Genomic DNA, 24,517 nt, shown 5'->3' with positions numbered 1-24,517 from the left:
CGACATCACCCATTCCCATGATTCACCATGGGCGTCTAAATTTCTGCGCAGGTGTGGCATTCACAGACTTAATCAAAACATGCCACACCTGGGATTTCATACGAGAGATTACCTGTGCAATCAGCACAGCACTTGCACGATGCAAAGACTGTGAATGGGAGGATGACCGTCTGGCATTTTCCTGCTCGGTAGCTAGTAGTTGAATGGCTTGAGCGAAGTTCAGCCGGTGAGACGAGAAGACGAAAGCCCTAAGCACCAGGCGAGTCCCTTTTAGCAAGTGCTCCCGCCACTCCAGCAGTGAAGTCCGCCCAGTAGCTGCAGCTACTTCACGAGAGGTTGTGCGGAATTCGCCCAAAGTAGTTTGCATACCATCATCCAGGGCAACACAAGTATTGGGACAAGGTGGGCCTCACCCCAGTTTCCATTGTTGCCAGATGTATCCAAGATAGCGTTGATGACGCGATCGGACAGGAGCGAAGACTTGTTTACCGAGCGGAGATGCTCCAAGCTGGGCCGTGTGCATGGGTTCGTCGCTACCCTCACTCTAACTGCGGTCTGGTGAAGATGTTGCAGAAATCAATTCCAGAATAGTACAAGCTGCTTTCTCCTTAGCTATTCTAATGGATCATGTGTGACGTGTGGCTGACGCATTGCCATGTGTACCTACTTACCATCACAAGCAGCAAACATTCTCAATGTTATACTGAAGCCACATTGCTATCTAAAATAAGAAGCAAGTCGAACTCTAGTGAACTGATTTTTCAGTCTGTCGGGCAACGCCTCAAAAGCTCCTATCTCTAACTTAGTTATGACGCTGAAGTCGCGACTTTACACCCAAGATGCGGTAGGGTGGGATGGAATACATTACGTAAATCAATGTTCATTTAGAGCGATGTGTCAAGTTTCATTACACATGAGATGGGAGTCCTCTCATGACCAACAGGTTTACTGTTAACGATCGCATGGAGACAGTGCTTTAAACCGCATGTAGAACACGTGGATGTATACAAGTAGAATGCAGCCTATGTCACGCGACTGATGCATCCGGACAGAACACTGGAAAAAAATTGACCAGCAGCAACTTCTCCTTTTCTAGAATCAATCAGTCAACCATTAAATCGTACTTTGTTTCAGCTCTACCTCAATCGATCACCCCGTCCACACTCTTTTATCCTTTAACGTAGATGCAAGTAAGTTTAGAGGTGAATGGTTCTCTGTCCTCCTGAAAACCATCAAATACAGTAGTCAATTCGCATGTATCACTGGTACCTCAACATACATACAGTATAATACTGCCTCACAGAAAAAAATTGACCACCTCCCTGATTCCTTTCGTTTCGATGTCGGCATTTCCCCAGTTTCCTCCCGTTGTGGCGTACTTGTTCCCATGTACAAATTGTTCGGCGCAAACCAGAAGACAAGCAAGTACTTCCTCAATTTCACAGCATTTCTGTGTATATTGTGTCAATTTATAACTATTCTCTCGTCAATTTTCGCAATTCTATCGATTTTAGGTCAGATCTATCCATGCGATCACGACATAACATTTCGTTCTGTGTTCTAAAATTGCCTGTCAACGTAGCACAGCTGCTAACACCTAGCCCAAATGCACTGATCGGCAGGCATAATGTAGAACTGTACTCTGCTGTATCCAGTCACCTCCACATTCTGAGAGCTTTTGCCTGTCTTCTGTATGTCTGTGTACATGCACGCCTCTCGGAAGGCGAAAGTATGTGTTTCAGTCGTAAGGAGGGTATCGATTTGGCTTGGAGTACTGTGATAGCAAAGGAAAGAGAATGTCAAGTCATAAGAAAGTAGTGATGTTTCTATATCCAGAGCCACTGCCGACAGCAGGGTGTATTTCCGATACTTCGCTCATTGTCGAATGTCGTTCAGTTGAGACTGTGATCATAACATTTAATTGTAAGTATAATGGCAAAACATATGTGACCGGTTTCCTGGAATAATTCCGTGTTTGTATGGCCTGTGGTGGGAATGATTCACGTTTCCCGTTAATGGCAGCAGCTGTCTGAATACAGAGGTCTGTTGGAGTGTAGGAATGTATCTGAGTTAACTTTGCCATTCTCTAGATGACGACTTCACGGTCATTGCCTCTTCTGTCACATTGAAAAGCTTCTCGAAGAATCTTCTTAACGTCGGTCATTGGCTCTTGGAAGGTAGACGAGGGCCTTTGATCACATGTGACAATTGAGAAACACGTGAGCCGGTTGGGCGATGCCCTGATGGCTGAATCGACAGTTTCCGCTTATGTGGGGAGGGCGATGGCTTCTCCTGAACGTGTTGACTTACAAGCGCCGGTCGTTGCCACTGCTGCTCTGCCTGCTGTTTGCCAGTGTGTAACTCTTCTAAACTAAACTAAGTTTTTCATTTATTTACTAATTTCTACTTTACTTCACATTGATTTCACTAATTTATTTATCTATCTTAAGTACCACTCAACAATATGTATGGTCATTTGTATGATTTAATTGTCAGTGCAATATGGTGATCAGTGTGAAATAACCGTCTGCAGAAGGAAAAAAGGCGGACAGTGCTTTGATATCAGTGGTATCAGTAATTCAGCAGGTAAATTCGATAAGAGCCACTCATAATGCTCGATTCATTCACATCCTTTGTGCTGGGGTATAGGAGCCTCTACATAGAACTGGGAACGTTTGTGTGTGTTGAGAGCAGGAAGGGTAGCACGTCATGGACTGGGGTATCAAGTTAGGACCGCTGGGAAGAGTGCATTTGATGTTATTCTGCGCTATTTTCGTAAACAGGTTTCGTTAGGGCAATGATTTCCAGGCATACAAACTGAGACATCACGAAAACTCCTACAAAAACCCATGTTAAGTATTTCTGGGACACTATGCAGTTTAATAGAGTTCGACTTGCTTATTATTTTAGGTAGCAATGTGGCTTTAGTATAACATTGAGAACGTTGCTAGTTGCACTTGTGATGGTAAGTAGCTATGCGCAGCAATTCGTCAGCGACACGTCACCCATGGTCCATTAGAATCGCTCAGGAGAAAGCAGCTTGTGCTATTCTGGAATGGATTTCTGCAGCGTCTTCACCAGACCACAGTTACAGGGAGGGTAGCGAAAAACCCATGCGCACAGCCCAGCTTGACTGTCTGCACTCTGTAAATAAGCCTTCGTTCTCATCCGACTGTGTCATCAATGACACGTAGGCGATTATGTATTTGGATACGAATTTCTCTGGTGTCAAGTATGAAAAGGATGTCTCCACCTCATGTGTGTGGGCATCTGTGCGTGGTTTGACAGCTAAGGACTGCATCACTTGGCGCTCTAGTGGACAGGGTGGAGGGGGGGGGGGCAGTGCATGAATGCATTGATTGCATTACTTTGTGAGCAGGCCTGTAAGCTGTGCCATGTGTTATTTGGACAGTTTACGATTACTGAGGGTGTCTGCACATCACTGTCCTGCATTATTTAGGAACAGTTTGCAGGTGTGTACTGAAATGATTTCGGAAAATTAGGAGTTGTTTGCGTGTATGCAGACTGCGTATTGTGTCGCCAAGCACATCAGGGTGAGTGTTTTGTGTCAGTGTAATAAATATACTCCATCCCTAATTAAAATGTTTCAAAATAAATAGAGTGCCCTCCTTCTTTACTCTGCCAAGCAGCCCAGCTCAGTCTGAGTCATTTTCACGCCATTTTCCGCCTACAGACCACCATCTGGGATTAAGTCATGGGAGGGATGACAGTACCCTCTGGTGGCAGTAGTGTGTACTAGGTCAGTTGGAGTCTAGATCTCGTGGTGCAGACATTACTTGCAAAGTAAAAACTTACGTCTGTCATAAGCAGAGACACTTTCCCGCCATTTCGCCCCACCATCTTGGATGCCATCATGCACTGTGCACGTTTGTACACTGTAGTACACGTTAGTGCACATTAGCCTGACAACATGGGTTGGTAAGTGGACGTGTCAGTCAGTTGAGGATGGTGGTGGAGTCTTAATAGCTATTTCCTTCCAAGTCCAGGTGAGTGTGGTATTCGCAAAAATTCATTCCAAGTCCACAGTAGGGCAGTCTGGTGGTGTCATATGTACTAGGCCTCGTGGTGAACACAGTGTATGACTCCATCTTGGATAACGGTCGTTGTGTCATCACCTGACATCATGGTAGCGCCCTCTGGTGCCGTGTATTAAGTCAGTTTGAGTCCAGACATCATGGCGAACACACTGTTTGCCGCTATCTGAGATTACGTAACATATGAGATCGCCCTCTGGTGGTGACGATGTGTACTAAGTCAGTTGGAGTCCGGAACTCGTGATGAACACACTGGATGGCCATACTGCATGAAAATGATTAAATAAAGACTTATGTCCAAGTCCTTTTCCCAAGAATTCTTAGGATGAGGTGGCAGTCAGGTGACTGAGGTTAGTACAAGTGTCCTTCCTTTAGCGCCATTTTCTTAGCTTAGTAGAAATATGCGAATTGACATATGTTTACCGCCAAAATTCAAACTTGGTGTCAGTTCATAGGAAGAAGTGGTGGTTGGGTGACTTAGTTTAGTGGAGGTAGGCCAAGTGAGCTATCTTCCTGCGATTTTCTTAGCGTAGTAGAGATAACTTCAGTGTGATTCATTATCCTGTTGGAATTTGAACTTCCTGCCAATTTTCTGGGGGAGGTGGTGGTCGGGCGACTGAGGTTAGTGGAGGTAAGCCAAGTGACCTATCCTCCCACGACTTACTTAGCGTAGTAGCGATACCCCAAGTGACCTTTGTTTTCCACCAAAATTCAAACTTGGTGCCAGTTCGTAGGAAAAGGTGGCGGTCAGGTGTCTTAGATTAGTGCACGTAGGCCAAGTGACCTATCTTCGCACTATTTTACTAGGTTGATAGTGAAACCCCAAGTGATCTTAGTTTACCACCAAAATTCAAACTAGGCATAAGTCCATAGGAGGAAGTGATAGTCAGGTGACTTAGGTTAGTGGAGGTAGGCCAAGTGACCTATCCTCCCGCAATTTTCATTGAATAGTAGAGGTCACTGTGGTGTGATGCTTTATCCTGTTGGAATTTGAACTTCCCACCAATTTTCTTTGGGAGGGAGAGAGGCACTTTCCCACCAAAATTCAAACTTCCCGAGAAAATCCAGCATCCTGAATGACGTCATGGCGGCCATATTGGATGACGTCATGGGCTGTTGCCAAGTCTATGCGGCGCCATCTTGGGTGATGTCATCGCCGCCATCTTGGATACATCTGGCAACAATGGAAACTGATGTGTGGCCCATCTTGCCCCAATACTAACACACAATACTCTTGCGTATCGATGTCAGCGACTGGCCCACGGTACAATAGGCAAAGTGTCAGAGTTCGCAATGTGACGATAACGTATTTATTCATTACAATTGCTTGGAAATAGCTCCCACCACTGCCACCACTGCAGACACTACACTGTATTGTCTGGGAGCTTCTTCTGAGGACTGAAGAACGAGATCAGTGGCTTATGATTTGATGCGGTATTGTGCACTATGGGAATACATTAACCCTTTTTATGCTATAAATAATTTAAAAGACCTCCTTTTCGTCGGCCATTGTGGCCGAGCGGTTCTAGGCGCTACAGTCTGGAACCGCGTGGCCGTTTCGGTCGCATGTTCTAATCCTGCCTCGGGCATGGATGTGTGTGATGTCCTTAGGTTAGTTAGGTTTAAGTAGTTCTAAGTTCTAGGGGACTGATGACCCCAGAAATTAAGTCCCATAGTTCTCAGAGCCATTTGAACCATTTTTGAACCTCCTTTTCGATCTGAAAACAGTTTGCTGTGCCACTGTCAGTGCTTTAGATGTGAACTCCATCAGATGTTCCGTGTCGTCAGAAATCTTGTGGTGCAGAGCGGTGTTAATACCACATTGACGCACATCAGTAGCTGAAGTTAAGTGCATGCCTGGCGTGACGGTTGTCGAGCAGGGAGCCTTGCTGGTAGGTGTCAGTTTATTCAAATTCTGCACCCTTTTGTGGAGTCTATAAAGGCTACAGAATTTGAGACTCTTTAGGTGCAAATTTTCCGTAACTGTTCTTTACCCAATAAAAGATTTAAGTTTATTTAGATTTATAGGTACACATTATCTAATTATAATTATTACACGGACGCCATATGAATAAGGTTGCTGGTGATGAAAATATGACCTAGGTAATTAAGGCTAGCACAGAAAAACACCACGTGTCGATCTGGCAGTCCAAACGTTTTTGTGTATAGAGCAGGCATAGTGAACCTGGTTTCTGATATCCACTAGTGGTCGTTCCGGCATTCATGATGAGTGCTAGATGCTAAGGAATTTAAAAACATTTACATTAGGTTTTCATAAAATTTTGATGTAAAGAATTTGGAAGTAATTGTTATTACGTGCTGTAGGTTGTTGTAACTCTACTTTATAAATGTTATGAGTTAAAGTTACTTCCCTACTTTATAAACCACCATTACTGTTGATCTAGTTGGAGGTAAGAGAATTTTACTTCTAAGTGAGATACAAAAGTGGGCGTTAGGTATACTGGTATACAGTATTAAAAGGTTTTGTATGTGGTGTTCCCGTGTATTCCCCATTATAATAATTTTGTCCTTGTAGTTTACATACAAAGGAATATCTTGTATAAAATTCTGTAAGTAACGTTGGAGTATGGCTGGCGCACTAGCTGTGCCAAAAGGTAATCAATAATAATGGGACATGCCAAAAGGCGTAGAAGTTACCAAGATCCTTCGCGTTTCCTCATATGAAAGCAACTGTAAGTAAGCATCAAGAGATCAGTTTTAGAAAAATACTGGCCGCCATTTAGTTTAGCTAGTAATTCTTCCCAGGGCATGACAGGATACAGGTCAATTTGAAATTGCATTAATAATTATCTCAAAATTATCACAGATTTGTACTTTATTGTGTGATTTTTTTACTACAAGCATGAGCACAGCCTACTGACTTGCTGCCACGGCCACAATGACACCTAAATCATACAACTATGTAGCTCTGCTTGAACTCAATCTCACAAAATGAATGGGGCTGAGCGCGACGGAAGCGAGTCTGAGGCAGACTGTTGTAACGATATATGAGCCTGAACATTTGTGGCTCAGCAGGGTTACTGTTCAAATAACTGCTCGTTTTGTGTATTCTGACCAGTTTACAGCTAAAATCGTTGATCTATGCCCAACGTTTAAGCACCTTGCTTGTGTTCAGAGTGAGCCCATATTTCAGTTTTATGGCCTCCATAATCTGTCTGTTCTTTTTGTGGCCGCTGAAGTGCCGTTGAGCCGATGTAACGTGTCTCCAGTGTCAGTTGGTAACTGCACTTGCTGATTAATGCGATCATCGTCTTGTTTGGAGTTCCATCGGCTGCGGGCATCGGTGTGATAGTGTGCAGAAGGAGCGCACGCCACGATGTTGGCTCTTTTTTTACGAAGACACGCGGAAGATAGATGTCCATACTTGTTGCAAGAATAACACGTGGCACAATGGCGCGGGAAGTGACGTCGCTCGGCAAAGGCGTTACCTTTACGAGCAAGCACTTGCGCTGGAGGCAGATCCTCGCTCTCAAACTCAGCTTTGGAAACATTGTCCGATGAAGTGAAGGGAGTATCCAAAACGAAACTATGTCTTCACCTACCGCGCGTCGCCAGAATACTATTGCGACGGTGGACTCTGAGAACAGGAAGGTGTAGTTTTTTCACCTGCTGATTGTTGATTACAGCGTCGTCTATTGGAAACGACAGCTACCGCAACATTGTTCTCAAAAACTGGCTGCTGGAGGAAGAAAGTAAAGTACTATGATGGGTTCGATGTGTGATACTGTGGTATCGTCCAAAGACCACGGTGCCATACCAAAGTCGGCAACGCGGATCGGTACCATGGACATTAGTACGTCTCGCTCAATCCCCAACATTGAATGGAAGGCGCTCCAAAAGACACGTCCTGTCTGTCAGCACCAGCATCATCTCATGGGGGTCGACACAGAGCCGAGTATGGACTCGCTCGTCCCACTTCGTGGCCTCTAATGAAACAGTCAACATCCTCAAGTTAGAACAACAGTGCTATTCAAATCTCAAATAGAAATTTACTTTTGTAAATGTTCAACTTTAACTGCAAAAGAAGGCATCTAATGACGCTTTACCGTTCAAAGACAGTTGTAATTATTCGACACATTCGCACGGCAATGGACTCTATAAAGTTAAGTAATTTTTTTTTATAACTCTTGCAATAAAGTGAACTAATGTACCATATGTTGTAGCCGTCTGCAAAGCGATCAAGGAACCACAGTTATGGCAGGACTATTGTAGTTACGTCAGGTCATTACAGATACAACCTGAAAGTGTAGAAGATAACGTCGCAGATAATTTGGCCATTACTCGTCAGATTCCTCTAAACTAAGGAATGATGGGAGCTGCGACAATGTGGCCGTCGGCGTCTGTTGTTGCTGCTGGAGTAATTAGTTCAACTCATTCCGCTGTGTTTTTTGCTGTCGTTGGAAACAGATCAGCTGATTACCGTGTGTCTTCTGCTGTTTCTAAAGTTCCACGAAATCTCGATCCTTTACTAGTGAACAGTCAATACGCTGAAGAGTAAGTTACTCGTTGCTTATGTTCGTATCGTACTCTAATACCAAAATACGGAAGTCTGGTAACGTGGCCGATGCAATTCAGCTGAGACGACACACAGCTCTTGGTCCGCGAACAGTAGGGTTCACGAAAAGAACACCTCTTTGAAGCAAAGCAGTTGAAATAGTCGTCGTGAGCCATAAGCACACAAGTCCGATACATTATTCCAGAGAAATCTGTGAGCTATCAGAATCGTTATATTGGTAGTCGTATGGCGCGAGACGTATAGCTTCATTCGACAACAGCAATTGGCTCGCGGTCGCAAGATTTATAGCGTGCTGGTGAGCCGCTATCACGGTCGCGTCACATGCGTGCGGTGCTGTTCCCGTACCGTCGACTGCGGCATTTATTCGTCAGCTGGTAGGTCTCTGACCCCTGTCGAGGTCGACGTGCTACGATAGTTCAGCACCAAATGCTACTTTCACACCTAACAATTCCTCCAGTTGTCAGTGTCATTCTACTGTTTATTTTCCAGGGCTTCTTCAATTTATTGAAGTAACTGAGAGAGTATTTCATAAGAATTTACTTTGCTCACTAGCCGGCAGTGAAATACTGTTAGGAACACCTTTCAAAAGTCAAAACACGTTTCCACACTGAGCATCACTTTTGAGTTTCATACGATCGCTGCTTGCAGAATCCGTGTTGTTTGCCGCAGAGAAGATCTTCGGTGGTCAATAACTTCATAATACGCCATTCTTAAAACATCGATGCGTATAAGAAAAATGGATTATGTGTGTGTGTGTGTGTGTGTGTGTGTGTGTGTGTGTGTGTGTGTGTGTGTGTGTGTGTGTGTTCCACGTCTCCTCCTAAGGCGCTGGAGCGATTTGAGCCAAACTTGGTTCAGATATCCTGTACTATTAGACAATTGCTGTGAGGGAAACAACCACCTACGTAACATAGTTCAGGAGCTATGACGTCGTAAACAATGAGCTGTGTGCAAAACTGCAGAATCAAGCATGAAGTTTAAATGTATTACTGCTATGCTACTAACTGCAACTGCAATATATTTCGCAGACAATATCCACATACGCCGCTATAGATACCTATACAAATACATCATTGTATGCCACATATTTCAAGAGAGATTGTGTTATAAACACTGAGATGCGTGAAAAATTGCTGCATCATGCATCAAGTTTCAATATATGTATTCTTTACTGCTATATACATTAGCACATTATAGTCAAATTAGCCGGCCGGTGTGGCCGTGCGGTTCTAGGCGCTTCAGTGTGGAACCGCGTGACCGCTACGGTCGCAGGTTCGAATCCTGCCTCGGGCACGGATGTGTGTGATGGCCTTAGGTTAGTTAGGTTTAAGTAGTTCTAAGTTGTAGGGGACTGATGACCATAGATGTTAAGTCCCGTAGTGCTCAGAGCCTTTTGAACCATTTTTATAGTCAAATTAAGGGAATCACTGACAACTGGCAGCTCTTGTGGCAGCTTTCAACTGCGAAGCGCAAATGACTGTAGGCGAAAACAGTTGCTGCGTACGGAGCTACGAGCAGGCGTTGCCATGGAGGAGTTTAAAAAGTCGCGTTGTGGCACGCGAAGCAGCTGCACCCAACGTACGGAAACTGTCGGGGATCATGTTTCTTAATTTGCACACTGCTCTTATACATTTGTACGTTATGCATATTTCCTTCTGCGACTGTTTCATAATTTCAAAGGTGTTTCCACGGAATATGTTGTGGATTGGCAAGAGAGCCAACCCGGTTTTGAGAGGAAGCCGAAAGGCACGCGTTTTAGCTCACGCAGGCTGGCGTGAGGTCTGGAACAGGTCAAGGAAATTAGACTAGCAAAAAAAAGGACGTAGCTGTGGAATACTTAACTTTAATCCATAAATGGTGAACATCGCTCTTGACGGTACATGTTTTACAGCATCAATAGTAACTGGTAATGGCGCCTTGCTAGGTCGTAGCAAATGACGTTGCTGAAGGCTATGCTAACTATCGTCTCGGCAAATGAGAGCGTATTTTGTCAGTGAACCATCGCTAGCAAAGTCGGCTGTACACCTGGGGCGAGTGCTAGGAAATCGCTCTAGACCTGCCGTGTGGCGGCGCTCGGTCTGCAATCACTGATAGTGGCGGACCGCTGCCGATTTAAAGGCTACCACCTAGCAAGTGTGGTGTCTGGCGGTGACACCACAGAATATATGGAAATGGAATTCTTTTCGATACTTCACTACAAACAGAGTGTACGATAGAAAACTGACAACATCAATACCCGGGCAGTGCTGTTTTTGTCAGCTACTATTATGTAAGTATACAACAAATAATAATGCGCATCTGACTATGAACCCCCAGGATAGCCGCAAGTGTCAGCTCTGCACTTGAGGAATTCGGGCAGACGCTCCGCTCACGGATCGAACACAGCCCGTGGATTACCGATGGGGGCCAGTGTGCCGGGCAGGCTGGATGTGGTTTTTAGGTGGCTCACCACAGCCTCCTAGGGCAGTCCTGTCCCACCTCAGTTACACGCTCTGTAAATATTCAGAAAACACTCGCAAACTTTCACACGGATAACACTACACGCACACTGCTCGAGTAGACAAATTCTGTCCCGGGGGTGAAAGGGATGGAGACAGGAATGGCATCCGGCCATCTACTAAGATTAACAGTACCAAATCCGATGTAACCGTACCGACCCTGTGTAGGTAGGGGAAAAAGGAGAAGTTCTGTCTTACGATCCATCATGTGAAAATGTGAAATGACACAGGTTGCCACCTTGTAGCTTTGCATACGCGCGTACGGCTGCACGCTAAAAGTTTAAAAAGAGAAGCGGCTGTACGCACGCATGCTTTTGTGGCGGCAAAACTCATACAAGAGCACGCGTGTATTTGACAGCGGAGGGGGCCAGGAAGTGGCGCCAACACTCAGCAGCAGACGTCTTAGCATTCAGACTCAGTGGACGCCGGCAGTATGAGAAATCCCACGGCTGCCGAAGAGCTGGAAAAACCTAATGCGCGTAGCCGTTGCCGGAAAGCGTGGAAGGAGTGGTCCGCCATTGTGGAAATGAATACGAACAATGACCACTAAAGAGATATAAATTCAATAAAAACTGATCCTAGACGGTCACAGAAAAACCCAAGTGGTATTTAAGACATAAACTTTAAAAATTAAGTCTCAAAATTAATATGCCCCAGATTTCTCGTGCGATTTTTAACGTAAGTGTCCACAGAAAGAGCTCTTGGAGCTTTGTCGGATCATACCAGTAGATTTTTTTGTAAATATTATATTTTCTAAACTACGTGTCATAATATGCATCCCGAGCACAAAAAGGCAAATGCTACCCCAAATGATTAATAATGAAATGAAAGTAGCGGCAGCATGTCAATTTAGACTTAAGTTTTTCTGTATAAATGTATTTAGTTCTATTTGTTTCTGATTTATTAATGACAAAATAGCCTAAAGTAGGGTACATAGAAAACTTTGACTTTGAGCAAACTAGTGAACTTAGAATGAACAAGGAAAGTAGCGGAAACCTGAGGAAACTTCTACATTATTCCATATATCGTACATACGTTCAGTGTAAGATTAATAGTTTTAAGTGTGTGTGTAAAATGATTGTATGAGAATTTTCGCAATCGCAGTACGTTGGAATAAAAGAGCGGCTGCCATCTTCTCCTGGGTCATTCGTTTGCCAGGGCCGAAGGAGTAAACGTACGTACGAGCGGCGATTGGGTTGCTTTTCTGTAGTGTTCAGAAATTTTTGAAGTACGACTCATGGACTTGTAATATTCGGGCTTGCCGGCCCGAATACCTAGAAAAATTTATGATCGTATTGTCGTTTAGACGTAGGAAGATTTCGCCAAGTTTGCGAAAATGCGGACTTAGAATAATTGAGTCGAGGTGAAAAGGATTGAATTATGAAACATTTTCGCGGGTTTGTAAGCGTTTTGGACTTGTGATCTCTACTGTCTTGTGCTCGTTAATTAACGTGGTATACTGTCCTGATTTTTTAATGTAAAAGCTTTAGTGCTATCGTTACGACGGTTCTACTTAAAAAGGGGACAGTAAACTTCGACTTATTTAACGCAAACCTTTTTTGAGTTGTGAACATCATTAATTTTTCACAGCACAGTAAAATCCGGCCACATATTTTCTTTATAATTGAACTATTGTTTAATCATCAGGGTATTGCGACTAATGCGTTGGTTGGCCCCGAGACGTCAAACATAATTATACAATTAAAACCAACCACGCATTCTGAAACCCAACCACCATTTAAATCGGTAAAGCTTCATCTTCATTTATATTTCTCATTCTACGCAGTTAAGTAGCATATGGTTGGTCTTCTCTGATATAAACAATTTGTAGCGAAGAAATTTACAGTGCCATCGCAATTGCTTCTTGCAATGTATTCGTAGTTAGTTTTCTTTGTTTAAGTACCATTGTATTAGTACCAGGTGAAGAAAAGATCAATTCAAGTTTTCTGTGTGATTTAAATTTTAATATCTGAGTAGAAACCAGTCTTTTACTTCGAATATCTACTTTTTCGCTCCGTGCATGGAGCATCTGTGACTATAATTTTATGTAATCTCAGTTTTGTTAATAAATGTAGAAGTCGATTGGTATGCCGTTCCTGAAATAAGTAACTACGGAATTGAAAATCTTGTAATATCATTAAACGTTCAACGAGAATAGTTCTTTCGAAGGTGTTTTACAATACAGCTACTGCAGCATGGAATACAGTGTTAATTTCATTATGCAGTTGATCCTGTGTTACAATCAGGGATAGAGAGTTGAGTCTGCTCCCTCAGAGAAAAAATACTAAATCTAGATGTAGTATGCGTGCTATACAAGGATTGTGTAGGTTACTGAACTGTACTGAATTGCAAATCAACTTTTACTTTCATTAGAAAGATGGTTGCATGTAGCAACATGCTGTGGTTAAAAGGCTATTTCGAAAGAGATCCCCAATCAAAGAAACACAAATTGTGCAGTTACGAGAGTAGTGCAAATGTTTCTTCGAACGGTTTCTATAGAACCTTGGCTGTAAGCTCTCACGTTCTTCAGCTTGTATGTCTGCATTTACCTCTACGGACATTTACCAGCATTATGCAGGACGACGGTTGAGATCTCCGTACAGCCATCCAGATTTAGTTTCCCCTTTATTCCCCTAAATCGCTTACGAGAAATGCCGAGATGGTTCATTTTGAATGGCACGGCCTACTTCCTCCCGCATTCGTGTTCCTCCGAGATGATGCCTCATAGTCGACAGGTTGTTAAACCTTAATATTCGTTCCTTCTATTTCTACGTCTACATTATTTTCGACAAAGCACTTTCGGTGTATGGTGGTGGGTAAATTCGGAAACCAGTAACGTTTTGCCCTTTCCTATCTCAACGACTGTGCGACCCTTCATACAAGGTGTAATACCTCTGTTTCCCTCGTCTCGGTCATATCTCGAAATTTGTTCGACTAGTATATGTTGTCCGACTTTCCTCGGAACTGAGCGATTTTATTTGTTTATTAGTTCCACATTGATTTACCTTAATAAATGTTTGAACGTCCGTCCGACGGTCGGACATTGAGATGGCAGTAGTATCATTAAGTAGGTGGTACTAGGTGAAGTGGGTGTGCGTGTTGCAGGACGCGCTGCTGCGTCGGCTGGGCCACAACGCGTTCCCATTCACCATGGAAATGACGGCGATGGCGCCACCCAGCGTGCAGCTGGTGCCCGCCAAGGAGTACACGGGCGCGCCCATCGGCACCAGCTACGATGTCCGCGTCTACGTAGGTAAGTCTCACATCTGCCACTAGTGTCGATGTTATAAGCGTACCTCTCCGATGATCAGTATTATTGCGCAATATTTTCGGATGTACGATAATAATGAACATGTAGCGGCTGGGCTTTCACGTTGCTGAATAATACTGAGCACAGTGAAAACCACTGTAGTATATTGCGCTGCCTGGAGACACTGGTCCGTGTGTGGGAAGTGTTCACAATATCCTTGCCAGTCTCCTAGGCGTTACAGTTTCACTGCATACTAGTGTTTTGTGTTCCACGTTGTTGATGTGTAGTTCCAATTAAGAAGAAGGATTGTTCTTCCTAAAACGCACAGAGACGTATATATCGTTGTAGGCATTGTGGGATGTCAGGACAGAAGAGTAAAAACATAGACATATTAAGAATGAATCATACGAGTGGGTGCTCATAAAATATGTGGAACTGTACCCTATAGCCACAAAGGAAGGTAATTTAAAAAAATAATTAATGCAAAGTTATGTATGAAAGTATGTTATATATTTATGTGTGTACATATATTTTTTATCCGAATGTAACCCTTTGGTGCACCTATTTTAGCACTACACGTTTCTACAACTATGTCAATAATGGCTCTGAGCACTATGGGACTTAACATCTGAGGTCATCAGTCCCCTAGAAGTTAGAACTACTTAAACCTAACTAACCTAAGGACATCACACACATCCATGCCCGAGGCAGGATTCGAACCTGCGACCGTGGCGGTCGCACGGTTCCAGACTGTAGCGCCTAGAACCGCTCGGCCACTCTGGCCGGCCTACAACTATGTCACTTGAAGTGATATAGCACTTGTAAATTTCAAGTATTCGAAAGAATAGCTAGTAGCACGGTATCATAATCTAATAGATAAGCGCTGACTTAGCGGAAATGAGTCACTGATTATAGAGTTTTGCTTACTGGCCATGTTGTTCTTGTGGTCTTCAGTCCGCAGATTAGCTTGATACAGCCCTTCAACAACTCCGTCACGTGCAAGCCTCTTCATGGCTGAACTACTGCAACATATATCCTTTTGAACACGCTTACTGTATTCATCTCTTAGACTCCCACTACAGCTTTAACCACCCACACTTATTTCCTGTGTTAAACTGGCGATCCCTTGATAATCTCAGATGCGTCCTATTAACTGATCCCTTCTTTTAGTAACATTATACTATACATTTCATTTGTGTCCAACACTGTTCATTACCTCCTTATTGGTTACATGATCTACCCACCTAATCTTCAGCGTTCTTCTGTAGCACCACATATCAACAGCTTTTATTTGCTTCTTGTCTGAACTGTTTATCGTTTATGCTTCACCTCCAGACAAGGATAAACTCTAGATAAATAACTTCAGAAAAAGACTTACAAACACTTAAATCTGTTTTCAGTTTTAAAAATTTCTCTTCTTCAAAAACGCTTTTCCAGCCATTGCCAATCTACATTTTATATCCTCTCCACTCCGGCCATCACCAATCATTTTATTGCCCACATAGCAAAACTCATTTACTGCTGAGGGCGTTTCACTTCCAAATGCAATTCCCTCAGCATAGCCTATCTTTATTCGGCTACATTCCATTGTCCTTGTCTTGCTTTTTTGGTGTTCATTTTACACTCTCCTTTTAAGACACTGTCCATTCCGCTCAGCTGCTCTACCAAGTCCTTTGCTATCTCTGATAGAATTACAGTGTCCTCAGCACACCTCAACGTTCTTATTTCTTCTCCCTGAACTTTCACGTTCATCTCCATGACTACTCTTCACTTCATATGTAAGTGCCTGGCAGAGTGTTTATCATACTACTTTCACACTAATTGTCTATCGTACCACAATCTAACAGAGAGCGCCGGCCGCATTGGCCGAGCGGTTCTTGGCGCTACAGTCTGGAACCGCGCGACCGCTACGGTCGCAGGTTCGAATCTTGTCTCGGGCATGGATGTGTGTGATGTCCTTAGGTTAGTTAGGTTTAAATAGTTCTAAGTTCTAGGGGACTGATGACCTCAGAAGTTAAGTCCCATAGTGCTCAGCGCTATTTGAACCATTTCTAACAGAGAGCGGGAAAAACAAATACATGAATCTCTCCGTGCGATCCCTGATATCTCTTATTTTATTATAATGATCATTGTATGAGGTTTCGGGATTGCAGCCGGATTATGTTGACTTCATACCACAATATTTCGGCTGGCAACCATCCAGCCGTCTTCAGGTGTGTGTCTGCCACGGACAGTTGCCAGCCGAAATATTGTGACAAGTCAACATGAACCGGCTGCAATCCGAACAGAATATTCAGTACGGCGGGAAAACTTCAAGAATCACACAATGTTCATTTCTACCTGTGCATGTGGGTGTCAACAAAATATTTTTGTATTCGGAGGAGAGCTTTGGAGATTGAAATTTCGTGAAAAGATCTCACCTCAACGAAAAACGCGTTTAATCACAACCCACAGATAATATTTCAAAAAGAAAGCAACACTAGCTCGAAACTCGACTACATTTGCCACAATGATTCTAGAATCAATGTAAAGCAAATTACTTAATTTTCCTCCATAGAGTATAGCTTGACTTTCCTATATTTACAGTAAGAGATCCTCCGTTATACCGTAGGTCCATAATGTTTGCTACTGCGTTGATTGTTTCGCCTGTAAACGTTTTCCTGCATTTCACGGTAGCTTTTACAGTTGCTTGGTCTAATGCAGAAAGTATTTTACCCTCCTTCAGCACGGCCTCTATGTTAGCTGGAATCGCAGTAAAAAGCTAAGACATCCTACGTTTTCTGCATTTGCTGACATTATTGCATCATGTATAGGTTTTAGCAATCTCAAAGACCCTTCCAGTTTCTGCCATGTCTCGTCCTATACCACGGCGGTCTTCACGGCCTTGCCGAAGTCACATTGGGACAAACAGTTGTTACCAATACAGCTTCCTTCTTTCTAACAAGCTATCAAATCGTATTGTTATAGCACCCCATCGCTTTCGAGATAGAAGTTTGAGCGTGACGAATGATGTACCGTATTTTGCTTTCTTCTTAGTCTCTAGTATTTCATCGATTCAGGTGAGGCAGTGGTTACCACATTTGATTCGCATTCGGAAGGACTACGGTTCAAATCTCCGTCTGACAATCCAGTTCTTGGTTTTTCGTGTTTTCCTAACAGATTAAAGCAAATGCCGATATGATTCCTTGAAAGATCACGGCTCATTTTATTCCGAATTCTTAAATAAATCTGAGCTATTCTCCGTCTCTAATGACCTCGTTATCGACGGGACGTTACACCCTTATCTTCCATCCCTCCTTCTAATATCGCATGACTGTACTTTAGGGATGTGATTATCTTTTAGGGTACAAGATTAACACGTTTCAGACAGCCCCCACTCACCCTGGATGGGCAGCTGGACTGCTGTTTCAAACACACTTTTCGAAAATCATACCCTTGTAACTGTGAATGCAATAAATTTGTATTGTGTTTCATTTGAAACAGCGAGACATGCTTTGCCTATTCTTAAAAATCTTATTAAGAAATGTCAAAATTAACAGATACACAATAATGTTTCCCTGATTTTTGTTTTTATTCCGAAAATAACTTTTATACACATAGCTTACCTGACTGTGGTATGTTTCGAAACGCTCAGGCATACAAATCACTACATTAGAATTTGTACAGGTCCAGGACGTTTCTTTATGGCAAATTTTTTCCCTGCTGGCTTCTGCTGACATCGGAACACCCTTCAGCAAGACGTGTTGGACGCGATTTGTTCCCAGCAGGTGGTATCTTTTTGGTAAAATGTCGCCCACTAACTATGCTCTACGAAATGGATAAATAGTGTGGCGCCGTCCGCCTGCCTCGCTGCTGCTGCTGCCTGAGGCTTACTCGGGGTCCGTCCACAATGTGTTCAGTTCGTCAAGTACTTCTACAGTCATAACTTTCCTTCTTCACGAAATGGATTGGGAAACTACGAATGCGGTTTGACGTCAGCTGTACATTTTATTACTGGCATATGAAAATGTGTAGCGGGCACGGTTCGCAACCGAATTTCCCGCTTATCGCAAGCGGACGCTTGAACCACTTCGGCTATCCGTGCACGCATTTCGGACCGACCCAAACTTCCGTATGTCATACACTGTCCGTATCCTACGTGGTCGCACTTAATGAATGACACACAGGGAGAGAAAATCTTATATTATTGTCACTTTAGCCCATCGAATCACGTACAGGGTGTCGTCAGGCGTATTTTCTCTGGTGCTTCAGCAGTTTTAGCAATTTCGTTTTCGTGTTGTGTAGCTGCAGTTAGCCCAGACGAATAATGCTCATCGCGTCTTTAATGCGACGCGCAGTAACGTTAGAAAGCATCGCGTTGTTTCCCTTTGCAAAGTCCAAGATTAGTCTAGTGCGATATTTATTTTCTCGATATGTATGAACAACATTCAAACAAATCGTATTAATCAGTTTTATTACAAAATGAGGTATGCAATACATAACATTGTGTTACACAGATGTGTCGCAAACAAAGGTCGACAGACAAAATAAGAAATCTCTTCAGTATTACAACACCCCAAGCTGTGTCAAATAGACAGTACAAGCAAGTGATTAGAGTTGACACTTGTATCCAAGTTGCTAGTCTTGAAGCTACTCTTCAACTAGGCCGAGACCGGTCGGGCCTGAATATGAAGCACCACAAGCACATTTGAATTTGCATTTCCTCGTCGTACCCTGCAAATCTGTTACCTACTCGTGATAAGTTTGCTCAGATCTTTTCTTGCAACAAAAGAATTAGTACCTAGCTGCCACCACATTCGCTTGTTGGTCATAATAGTTAGTTAGCGAATCTACGAGGGTTGGAACTTAAATTGTTGTTGTTGTTGTGGTCTTCAGTCATGAGACTGGTTTGATGCAGCTCTGCATGCTACTCTATCCTGTGCAAGCTTCTTCATCTCCCAGTACCTACTGCAACCTACATCCTTCTGAATCTGCTTAGCATACTCATCTCCTGGTCTCCCTCTACGATCTTTACCCTCCACACAGCCCTCCAGTACTAATTGGTGATCCCTTGATGCCTCAGAATATGTCCTACCAACCGATCCCTTCTTTTAGTCAAATTGTGCCACAAATTTCTCTTCTCCCTAATTCTATTCAATACCTCCTCATTAGTTATGTGATCTACCCATTTAATCGTCATCATTCTTCTATAGCACCACTTTTCGAAAGCCTGTATTCTCTTCTTGTCGAAACTATTTATCGTCCACGTTTCACTTCCATACACGGCTACACTCCATACAAATACTTTCCGAAACGACATCCTGACACTTAAATCTACAGTCCATGTTAACAAATTTCTCTTCTTCAGAAACGCTTTCCTTGCCATTGCCAGTCTACATTTAATATCCTCTCTCCTTCGACCGTCATCAGTTATTTTGCTCCCCAAATAGCAAAACTCTTTTACTACTTCAAGCGTCTCATTTCCTAATCTAATTTCTTCAGCATCATCCGATTTAATTCGACTACATACCCTTATCCTCGTCTTGCTTGTGTTGATGCTCGTCATATTTCCTCCTTTCAAGACACTGTCCATTCCGTTCAGCTGCTCTTACAGGTCCTGTGCTGTCTCTGACAGAATTCCAATGTCATCGGCGAACCTCAAAGTTTTTATTTCTTCTCCATGGATTTTAATTCCTACTCCGAATTTTTCTTTTGTTTCCTCTACTGCTTGCTCAATATACAGATTGAATAAAATTGGGGATAGGCTACAACACTGTCTCACTCCCTTCGCAACCACTGCTTCCCTTTCATGCCATTCGCCTCTTATGACTGCCATCTGTTTTCTGTAGAAACTGTAAATAGCCTTTCACTCCCTGTATTTTCCCCTTGAGACCTTCAGAATTTGAAAGAGAGTATTCTAGTCAACATTATCAAAAGCTTTCTCTAAGTCTACAGATGCTAGAAACGTAGGTTTGCATTTCCTTAATTTATTTTCTAAGATAAGAAGTAAAGTCAGTATTGACTCACGTGATCCAACATTTCTACGGAATCCAAACTGATCATCCCCTAGGTCGTCTGTAAAACATTCGTGTTAGTATTTTGCAGCCGTCGATTATTAAACTGATAGATCGGTAATTATCACATCTGTCAACACCTGCTTTCTTTGGGATTGGAATTATTATATTCTTCTTGAAGTCTGAGGGTATTTCGCCTGTCTCATACATGTTGCTCACCAGATGGTAGTCAGGGCAGGCTCTCCCAAGGCTATCAGTAGTTCTAATGGAATGTTGTCTACTCCGGGGGCCTTGTTTCGACTCAGGTCTTTCAGTGCTCTGTCAAACTCTTCACGCAGTATCATGTCTCCCATTTCATCTTCATCAACATCTACATCCTCTTCCATTTCCATAATATTTTCCTCTAGAACATCGCCCTTGTATAGACCCTGTATATACTCCTTCCACCTTTCCGCTTTCCCTTCTTCGCTTAGAACTGGGATTCCATCTGGAATCTTGATGTTCATGGTTCTCTTTTCTCCAAAGGTCTCTTTAATTTTACTGTAGGCAGTATCTATCTTACCCCTAGTGATATACGCCTTTACATCCTTAAATAGTGACAACTATTTATTCACAACCGATACAAAAGAGTTAGATGTTTGCACCTGTTACTGACCTTCAAAGTAGTCATCAGCGTTGTGTAGAACCCGTTGCCAGCGATGTGGAAGGCGTAGTATACCGTTAGCAGAGCGTGTTATCTTGATGGTGTGATTAGATTTCCCCACCATGTTATAGTTCTCTGTAGAAATTTTAATTTGCCGGATATAGAATGGAAGACTCAAACGTTCATAACCTGGTGGCAGGGACAAAGAATACAGTGAAATTTTTTTAAGTGCTTTATCTGAAAACTACCTTGAGCAGTTAAACAGAGAACTGACTCGTGGCGATAACATATTAGACCTTCTGGTGACAAACAGACCCGAACTATTTGAAACAGTTAACGCAGAACAGGGAATCAGCGATCATAAAGCGGTTACTGCATCGATGATTTCAGCCGTAAATAGAAATATTAAAAAAGGTAGGAAGATTTTTCTGTTTAGCAAAAGTGACCAAACCAGTTTACAGAGTACCTGACGGCTCATCACAAAAGTTTTGTCTCAAGTACAGATAGTGTTGAGGATCAGTGAACGAAGTTCAAAACCATCGTACAATGTGCGTTAGATGAGTATGTGCCAAGCAAGATGGTAAGAGATGGAAAAGAGCCACCGAGGTACAACAACCGAGTTAGTAAACTGATGCGGAAGCAAAGGGAACTTCACAGCAAACATAAACATAGCCAAAGCCTTGCAGACAAACAAAAATTACGCGAAGCGAAATATAGTGTGAGGAGGGCTATGCGAGAGGTGTTCAATGAATTCGAAAGTAAAGTTCTATGTACTGACTGGGCAGAAAATCCTAAGAAATTTTGGTCTTATGTCAAAGCAGTAGGTGGATCAAAACAAAATGTCCAGACACTCTCTGACCAAAATGCTACTGAAACAGAGGATGACAGACTAAAGGCCGAAATACTAAATGTCTTTTTCCAAAGCCGTTTCACAGAGGAAGACTGCACTGTAGTTCCTTCTCTAGATTGTCGCATAGATGACAAAATGGTAGATATCGAAATAGACGACACAGGGATAGAGAAACAATTAAAATCGCTCAGAAGAGGAAAGGCCGCTGGACCTGATGGGATACCAGTTCGATTTTACACAGAGCACGCGAAGGAACTTGCCCCCCTTCTTGCAGCGGTGTACCGTAGGTCTCTAGAAGAGGGTAGCGTTCCAAAGGATTGGGAAAGGCAAAGGTCATCCCCGTTTTCAAGAAGGGACGTCGAACAGATGTGCAGAACTATAGACCTATATCTCTAACGTCGATGAATTGTAGAGTTTTGGAACACGTATTATGTTCGAGTATAATGACTTTTCTGGAGACTAAAAATCTACTCTGTAGGAATCAGCATGGGTTTCGAAAAAGACGATCGTGTGAAACCCAGCTCGCGCTATTCGCCCACGAGACTCAGAGGGCCATAGACACGGGTTCACAGGTAGATGCCGTGTTTCTTGACTTCCGCAAGGCGTTCGATACAGTTTCCCACAGTCGTTTAATGAACAAAGTAAGAGCATATGGACTATCAGACCAATTGTGTGATTGGATTGAAGAGTTCTTAGATAACAGAACGCAGCATGTCATTCTCAATGGAGAGAGGTCTTCCGAAGTAAGAGTGATTTCAGGTGTGCCACAGGGGAGTGTCATAGGATCGTTGCTATTCACAATATACATAAATGACCTTGTGGATGACATCGGAAGTTCAATGATTCTTTTTGCAGATGATGCTTTGGTGTATCGAGAGGTTGGAAAAATGGAAAATTGTACTGAAATGCAGCAGGATCTGCAGCGGATTGACGCATGGTGCAGGGAATGGCAATGTAGACAAGTGTAATGTGTTGCGAATACATAGAAAGAAAGATCCCTTATCATTTAGCTGCAATATAGCAGGTCAGCAACTGGAAGCAGTTAATTCCATAAATTATCTGGGAGTACGCTTTAGGAGTGATTTAAAATGGAATTATCATATAAAGCTGATCGTCGGTAAAGCAGATGCCAGACTGAGATTCATTGGAAGAATCCTAAGGAAATGCAATCCGAAAACAAAGGAAGTAGGTTACAGTACGCTTGTTCGCCCACTGCTTGAATACTGCTCAGCAGTGTGGGATCCGTACCAGATAGGGTTGATACAAGAGATAGAGAAGATCCCACGGAGAGCAGCGCGCTTCGTTACAGAATCGTTTAGTAATCGCGAAAGCGTTATGGAGATGATAGATAAACTCCAGTGGAAGACTCTGCAGGAGAGACGCTCAGTAGCTCGGGACGGGCTTTTGTTGAAGTTTCGAGAACATACCTTCACCGAGGAGTCAAGCAGTATATTGCTCCCTCCTACGTATATCTCGCGAAGAGACCATGAGGATAAAATCAGAGAGATTAGAGCCCACACAGAGGCATACCGACAATCCTTCTTTCCACGAACAATACGAGACTGGAATAGAAGGGAGAACCGATAGAGGTACTCAGGGTAACCTCCGCCACACACCGTCATGTGGCTTGCGGAGTATGGATGTAGATGTAGATGTAGATGTATTTGAATCCTGCATCTTCATTATATCATGTGGATATTAATAACATGGTTCCACGCCAAGCTCTTCGGTTAATTCCATTGTTATCAACATAGTTTGCTGACAGACCCTATTCTAAGTGCCTCTTTACCCAGTGCTCACTAAGCTCTGCGCATACGTCCTGCGTTAGACCTAGAGATATGTTCCGCTTCCTGGATCGTCATACCTGAGATTCAGCTGACAGCTGCTATCAAGAATCTTACAACAGCACAACGAAGAAATGAACTAAAGAACAGAATGGAGTGCAAAAAATACGTGCGGCTTCACTTAGATGAAATGTGGACATCTGCGATGAATGAATCCTGAAAAATGAACAGTGTAAATAAATAAGTAAACATCGAAAGGAGTGCGAAATCTTGAAAAACCGAGGAAAGTGTGGGAACCATAACAAGCATTAAATATCCAGAAACGGGGAGAGGAGGTAGAGGAGGAGGAGAAGGAGGAGGAGGAGGAGGAGGAAGAGGGAAAATGATGATGATGATGATAGCGATGAAATGTAGGTGGACGGTACATACAACCACGTGAATGGGTGGCAGATGGACGTAGGAGGTTTTTGCTGGATACCAAGAGATAGATAAAGACCTAGGAGTACCCTGTTACAAGTGGGTAGATGATAGGAGACAATATGCGGGAAGAACAACGAACTGTATAACTTCAGATTGCAATTCGTGGAAAGGCTGTAGGAGGCCATTATCCGGCGATGGAAGTCATGATCACACACTGACTTTGCGAAACACTCCTTTTTTTATAGCTCAATAGTTAAACACGTTGACTTATTATCAGTTTCAACTGTCCTGCTGACTTACATATTTTGCACGGTCATTTTTTGCGTAGCATATGCATTGCGTGGGGTATCTGCATTGTGATTGCTCAACGCCGTAGAGAACTGGAGGTAATACATCCCCTTTAAGGCCTTTTCCGTGTTTAGCACACAGTTGACGCAAGTTGCTAGAGATCGCCTTACTGAGTGTCTCAAGCTTGTAGCGGCTGTGT

At 43.1% G+C, this 24,517-nt stretch overlaps 1 protein-coding gene across 1 annotated transcript in view; it reads left to right on the top strand.

The window, feature by feature from the left end:
• The window catches only part of LOC126184512 (arrestin homolog), a 448,574-nt gene extending 424,578 nt beyond the window's left edge, over nucleotides 1-23,996 (top strand). Inside the window, exons 4-5 of the mRNA XM_049926905.1 lie at nucleotides 14,196-14,339; nucleotides 23,931-23,996. Coding sequence (XP_049782862.1) covers nucleotides 14,196-14,339; nucleotides 23,931-23,996 — 210 coding nt within the window. The remainder of the gene's footprint in view (nucleotides 1-14,195; nucleotides 14,340-23,930) is intronic.
• Nucleotides 23,997-24,517: the final 521 nt, after the last annotated feature.

The sequence above is a fragment of the Schistocerca cancellata genome, chromosome 4, assembly GCF_023864275.1.
Source record: "Schistocerca cancellata isolate TAMUIC-IGC-003103 chromosome 4, iqSchCanc2.1, whole genome shotgun sequence".
NCBI lineage: Eukaryota > Metazoa > Arthropoda > Insecta > Orthoptera > Acrididae > Schistocerca > Schistocerca cancellata.
Note: the sequence above shows the minus strand (reverse complement) of the source record. Positions and strands in the feature narration are given on the sequence as shown.